The sequence below is a fragment of the Chelmon rostratus genome, chromosome 19 (genome assembly GCF_017976325.1).
Source record: "Chelmon rostratus isolate fCheRos1 chromosome 19, fCheRos1.pri, whole genome shotgun sequence".
NCBI classification, from domain to species: domain Eukaryota; kingdom Metazoa; phylum Chordata; class Actinopteri; order Chaetodontiformes; family Chaetodontidae; genus Chelmon; species Chelmon rostratus.
In genome coordinates this window covers 2,853,118-2,859,781 of record NC_055676.1, presented here as the reverse complement: position 1 = coordinate 2,859,781, position 6,664 = coordinate 2,853,118, and the positions used below count along the sequence as shown (strand labels likewise).

Here is a 6,664-nt window from a genome sequence, read left to right as displayed (position 1 = left end):
ATCATTTTGTATCCCAATACACCTTCATATTTCCACGTCTTGTAGCGCACCCCCACGACCCCATGAATTTTTCACATTAATGAGTGCCGTGGCTCTCCTCCATCCCTCTGCTGGAGCATATGAGAAGCATTACTGCATGTGCTTTGGTTGCTCTTGTGGTGAGTGATTTGTTTTAAACAAAGCAGTGTGTAAATGCAGTATATGGGGGCCTCATAGTGGCACAGGACATAATAACTTAATAAATACATAAATGAGCATGACTGATTAGAAATAGATGTAACTTTCTGCCAAAAAAAGAAATGATAAATAGATTGGCAACAATAAATAAAAGATTTTCTGTATTCATTCATTCATTCATGTTCATATGTTATTTATATTAATTTCTAAATTAATTCATTTCTATGTTTACTTTCACATTTATTTATTTCCACATTTAATTAGCAGTTTATTTCCATGACTCCTTCATGATAATAAGGGGTGGTGTCACACAACCTCACCATCCTGATCTTTCCGGGCTCTCATTGGCTGATCAGTCTGTGACACTACAAAGCTGAAGAGGAATACTTTGACGTTTTCCCTTTCCCAGCTCAGATTGATCAGCCAATGAGAGCCAGCAGAGACCATGAATAAAAGTGGAAGTAAATACAATAAAAAGATAAATGTCAAAATAAATAAAATAAAAAAACATTGCTTCTTTCTTTCTTTATTCTACTGTATCACATTCAGTCGTTCTGTGACGCTTTTCGCCACGACCACAACAAGAGTGAAAATGCTGAGAGGTTAATCAATATGAAGGTCCCTAATTCAGGGGCCTGACAGGAAGTCCTCTCCCACAGATACCATTACTGGTATTAATTCTGTCTGAGGATTGGAAAGGGTCACAGCAGTGTCAATGTTCAGTGTGGTGGTGACCTGACCTTTCTGACTCTCTTCATCTTGTTTAAGCCCCGACTCGTCAAGAAGACGTCGGATTGTCCTGCGAGCCTATTAGACTGTGTGGCTGGGGGTTGGGGAGTTAGTCGTTTTATTGCTGGTCTGGTGGCTTTCTGTCACACTTGCATGCTGGTGAGGAAGTGTTAGTTTTGTGATCAATATCCTCAGTATGAAACGTATTATATGTGGCAAAATAAATGCGAGAAATATGGGCTCAGGAATATGTTTGTGTGTATATATTCAGGCCGGCTGAAATGACTGGAGTGGATCTGTTATTTAATTCATTTTAGTCATTTCTTGGGATTTAGGATATATTCAAAATAAGTTCATTTAACAATTTGTTACCCTGTTGTTGCGCTCCCCAAATTTCCTCTAAACCCAGCAGTGATATTCCACTGTTTATCTCTGCCTTGTTCTTGCACATCAGATAGAAACCCAAGTGCAAGGTAGCAACCATCTTGATTTATTTAGGCTGACTTGCGACAGTAGGAAAAGCCTAAGTGTGACTAATAACATTAACCACGGCTCCATTCTTTAAGATTCCTAGAAAGCCATGAGAGTGTGACAGTGAACCAGACTGAACCAGACCAGGAGCCTGAAGCAGATGGACCATCATTCATTGTGAGCTTTTTATGTCATAATGTGCAGTAAACAGGAAAAAAAAAAGAAAATTAATCAGTATTTGGCATGACCACCCAACATTGCCAGTTCTGCTGGGTGCACATGAGCACCGTTTTTTAAGGTACTCCATCCGAGCATCAGGTTAGGGTCAGGGTTATTTCTGGGATTGATGCTATCTGCTATCTCAGTTGCTTCTGTCTCTTCATGTAATCCCAGACTGACTCGATGTTGTTGAGATCAGGGCTTTGTGGGGGCCAGACCATCTGTTGCACCTTGCTCTTGTTTTTGCTGGAGATAATTCTTCGTGACTGACTGTACGTTTGGGTTTGTTGTCATGCTGTCACAAAAGTCGTCCACAAGCAGCTAATCGACCGCCGAGCAAGCGGCAAAGCACAAGATCTCCACCAACCCGGCTTTCGTCCCAGCCGCAGCACAGACACAGCCTTGGTCAGGGTTATTCAGTGACAGTGGATCATGATATGGATCATGTTGTTATTCACTTTTTATTGTTTTCTACAGTTTGGTTGCTGGCCTTATTTTATTTTCTGTATGGTTTTTAACTCACATGTATTGTTTATTTGCTCACTCTGTCACATTGTGCTTCCACCTGGAATGAAATGTGCTATGTAGATAAAGTTTTGCTTGCTTGCAGGGTGAGTTTGGGATGGAACAGACGCCTCTTAAATGGTACTGCTTGTACTTCTCACCATTGAGGAGACCACTAATTCTGACCAAATCTCCAACTCTGTTTGAAGAAATTCAGCAAGAATCTGTACCTCGCTTCACTCTTGCCTGCAGACACTCATTATTGTAGTTCTGTCCCCCGTCAGTGAGCAAACTGCCTTCTGTTAGAGCCAAATATTTCAAATTTTAATACATCGGTCCAGAACGCCCACTGCCATTTTCTGCACCGCAGTTCTTGTGTTGTCGTGTATAGGTGAGTCACTTGGCTTTGTTTCTACGTTAGAGAAACGGCTGCAAGCCTTCCACGAAGACCAGTCAGGCTACTCCAAGCTGTACATGGATGCACAAGGGTCACCCTGGTTTCTGCCAGATATAAGCTGCTGGCACTGACCAACAACTAGCGTCTGCTGCACTCAGCTTTCTTGCATTTTCGGTCCTCAACCATTCTTTGTGTTTCTGCAGGAGAGCCCGGACAGCACATCTGGAAACACCTGTCTGCCTCGAGATGTGTGCCTTGTGTCCTTGTGTCTTGTTGCTATGGTCACTCTTGCCAGAAAGTTTACGGCTGTCACTGTTTTATTATCCCTCCACAGCTGTTTGTTTCTGATTTTAATTAATCCTTCATATTATGTTGTTGATCAGTAGCAGTTATGTGGTTTAACTGTTAAATCATGTGCTGGGCTACATGCCTGCAAAATCCTGCTACATTCTGGTCCACACCTACCTCAGCAGCATATAAATATCTGCATGGAATATTTCACGACTTGTAAAAGTCTAAAATATGATATTAACTATTGACACAATACTGCAGAAGATATGAAATACTCTGTGTGTGGGTATACTCTGTCATTGCCTTATTCATTATCATTATCATCTGTGTTATTATGTTATTACAGTAATGAATGCAGATACTTGAGAAGAGTAGAACACAATGGCTGCATCCTCCTGGGGTGGATCAGATGTCTGCTTCCCTGGCTCCTTCCCCTTGACAAAAAACACACCCTTTAGTATCAGCATAATCAATGGGGAGTGGTGCTGGAGGGGGTGGCTCCAGCAGTTTGCCTGCCTGTGATTCGCTGACATGCGCTCTAATTGGATCAAGTAGGAACTTGCTTAGCTGGATGCTTTGTGCTGGGATTGGTAGCAGCCTGCAAAGAGAGCACGGACAAACCACCAGACAGGAAGAGAGACGGAGAGGAAGCCTGCCCTGCTCACTACTTGGAGAGAAAAGACTGAGAGAGGAGGGGTGAGAGAAGAAAAAGGGGAGTATCCCGTCTTCTCTGCCCTTCTGTGCTACTGCAGCCACCCCCCCTCCTCTGCCTCTCTCTGTGATTCTCTTTCTCTCTCTCTTTCCCCTTACTCATCTGTTTCTGTGGCTGCACTGAGAGGAAGGGCACCTGCCGCTCCCTGATGATTCAGCCTTTCAGCTACTTGGAGCTCCAAAGACAAGACAGCATGTCCCTCCTGCCACTGCAGTGCCTGCCCGTCCTGTCCTCTGCACTACAGCTACTGCAGCCGCAGCCGGCCCATCACATCGACACCGCCTCTTCTGCCCAAGTGCTCAGGTGAGTGAGCGCTGCGGTTCCACCGCTGCTCACCATTAGACCACGCAGAACATTTGAGGAATCCAAATCTCTGGCAATCTTTTTTGGGGGGTTTTTGCCTGCAGCGAATTTGACGATTCTATTTATAGACTCATGATTGTGTTTCCTGTGAGAAAGCATGAGTAAGGAACTCCTTTCCCTTGTGCGCAGAAGGCTGTCCATATACCTCCCAGACTGTTAACAAGGTTCGACTCGCTGTGAAGAGCGCCTTCACCTCCCTCTGAAATCCCAGCTCTGAATCAACGGCCTCATGATGGAAAACATACTGGTGGAGGCTGGTGGCAGACAGCCACCGTGTGACGCTCTGAGTTAATAGTTGAGGTGTTCAGAGACCCTTCATCCAGCAGTTGGACAGGATGACTGAGGGAATGGATGACTTCTCTGCAGGGCCAGCTCCCCCTTCTGGATCGACCTCCCCCACCAGCTCTACTGTTGATACTGGACAGGTCCCCAAGGAGAAACCAGAGGAGACAGAGGCAGCTGGTGAGAGTGGGGAGGAGGGCGCAGAGGGAACTGCAGAGGGAGGCGGTGGCGGTGATGGGGAGCATTTGGGGGCTTTGGGAATTGTGGCCTTGCCAGGAACCTGCTGTGTGTGCATAGAAATGGAACAGATTAACAATTGCCTACACTCTGAGAAAATCTGCATTCTGCCCATCCTGGCCTGTCTGCTTAGCTTAGCCCTCTGCACAGCTGGCCTCAAATGGGTCTTTGTGGATAAGATCTTTGAGTACGAACCTCCCACACACTTAGATCCTAAACGCATCGGACAGGACCCAATCATCATATCAGTTGACCCCACACTGGGACTGACTGTGTCGATTCCTCATTCATCTCCGTCTACAGTCTCCTTGACCACCACCAATGCCATTACTCCAGGACGTCCTGATGTTTTAGTGGAAGAGAAATCTACACGAGGGCCGTACGTGCCTCAGCCTCCACGAGTGACTCAGTCTGATCCCTCTGTTACACTGAAACACAACGCTGAGCGCTCCACTGTCCCAAAGCAGACTCCTCACCCTCAGACAACACGGGAATTAAACGACATCATGATCCCAACAATCTGTAAGTACCCAACACTTGTTCAGTGAAAGCACTGGGGCTCTTTCCCAAGGGGGTGTCCTTTGTTTCTAACATCACAGAATAGGATGTAATTATGGGCAGGGGGTGCAAGCTGGAGTCCTGCTTAACCTTGGACTATGATTTCCATCATCATAAAGACAAGCTAAGTGTTTTCATAAAAAAGATTTTTTTTCCTGTTTTATCATTGATTTCATAAACGCTGTGTTCCATCAACCGTGCCAGGAAGTGTCTGCTTTCAGGACTTCGCCTGAAAGCAGACACGTTGTGACTTGCAGAGTCTAGCCCAGAGGCCCATGACTAAGCCTCTGAAATATCACTACACAGAAAGGTGTGCAGGAAACAGCAGTTTCTGTTCATGTCAATACTTTACCCCTGCAGTGAGTGAGTCTATCATTCGTTCCTTTTTCTTTAAGTATTAATGATCCCTTTGGTGAAAGCACAAAGATTTAGGCACGCTACAATAAACGAATCTTTTTATGGTGTTATTTTGAACGTAGGCAGCATGCAATAAGGAAGATCCCTAAAATGTGTGGATGAACATTTCCAGTCATATGATAAAGTGAAAATCAATAAATGATGCAGGGCACAAACTGAAACTCCAGGCTGTGGTACAGGGAGACTTCCTGTTTTCTGCCTATGCTCCATTTCAAGGTCAGAGCCTGCTGGAGGCTAATTGATGCCCCCTCCATTCCTCCGCCGCAGGGAAAAACAACCCGCTAATACTGTCTGTCTGCCAGCGGCTCGCCACCATGATGCTTCGGTTGTAGTCACATCTCTGTGATTTATTACACTGTATCTGGGCTACCTAATCTTAGGTGATGGTGGTGGGTGGGGGGTCAGCATCCAATAGTTATAGACTACCTTCTTAATCAACAGCATGGTTAGATGATCCATACTTTACTGCAAGTAACTACTTTAACGGCACAGAGGGCAAATAGTGTTACCAGTAACCTACAAATAAAAACAGGTGCAGAGGCAAAGTTCTTACCCGCTACTGCATGTAGTCAGTGTCGAGCGTAGCGAAGTGGTTGTGTTTGCTGGTGGGAAGCCAGTGAGGGATGAATGGGTCTCATGCAAGAGCACCTTTATACTTTCATTCTAAACCCCTGAGGCTCGTTCATGCTGATGTTTGGTAAAGTCAGATTCACCAAACTCTCTTCACTGCATAAACTTGGCATAACTTACTTGCTTGGACCTGATGAACGCCACCTCTCCATGACGAGATATGCATTTGGGAGATTTCCTCACTAGCATTGAGCAACCATACATTTGCCATATATAGCTGTCTCTTCTGCACCGTCTGTTCATTAATAAAAACGTTACAAATGATTAAAAAGAATTTCGAGCTGCTGTCAGAAAGAAGCAAACACAAAGATAAAAAATGCAGCACTCGTGTTAGAGGCCATAAAAGTGATGTTCAAAAATGTCTTCCTAAAACAACATGATCCATGATTAATATGAGAGGCGATCGGAGGACGTAACGGAGACATCAGATCAGAGATGACTAAAGTCTAGAGCAGGTGATGATGCAATGTCAGCGGCAACAGAGGATGATACTGCACTGAAACCTGCAGGAAGACCCCCAGGCAGCCATCCACGTCACGACATTTTTCCAACAACTACTGAACTGTGGCAGTTAAATCATAACATATAAAAAAAAAAAACTGGCAGTAAATTGCAAATTTCAGGTCAAACAAGTATTTCTCCCCTGGCTGACTGTCTGTTTGTGACTTATATGACAC

At 44.8% G+C, this 6,664-nt stretch overlaps 1 protein-coding gene across 1 annotated transcript in view; it reads left to right on the top strand.

The window, feature by feature from the left end:
• The first annotated feature begins 3,519 nt into the window (after positions 1-3,519).
• Positions 3,520-6,664, top strand: part of nrg1 (neuregulin 1) — a 36,374-nt gene continuing 33,229 nt past the window's right edge. The window contains exon 1 of the mRNA XM_041960608.1: positions 3,520-4,904. Within this exon, the coding sequence (XP_041816542.1) occupies positions 4,199-4,904 (706 nt within the window). The 5' untranslated portion in view covers positions 3,520-4,198. The remainder of the gene's footprint in view (positions 4,905-6,664) is intronic.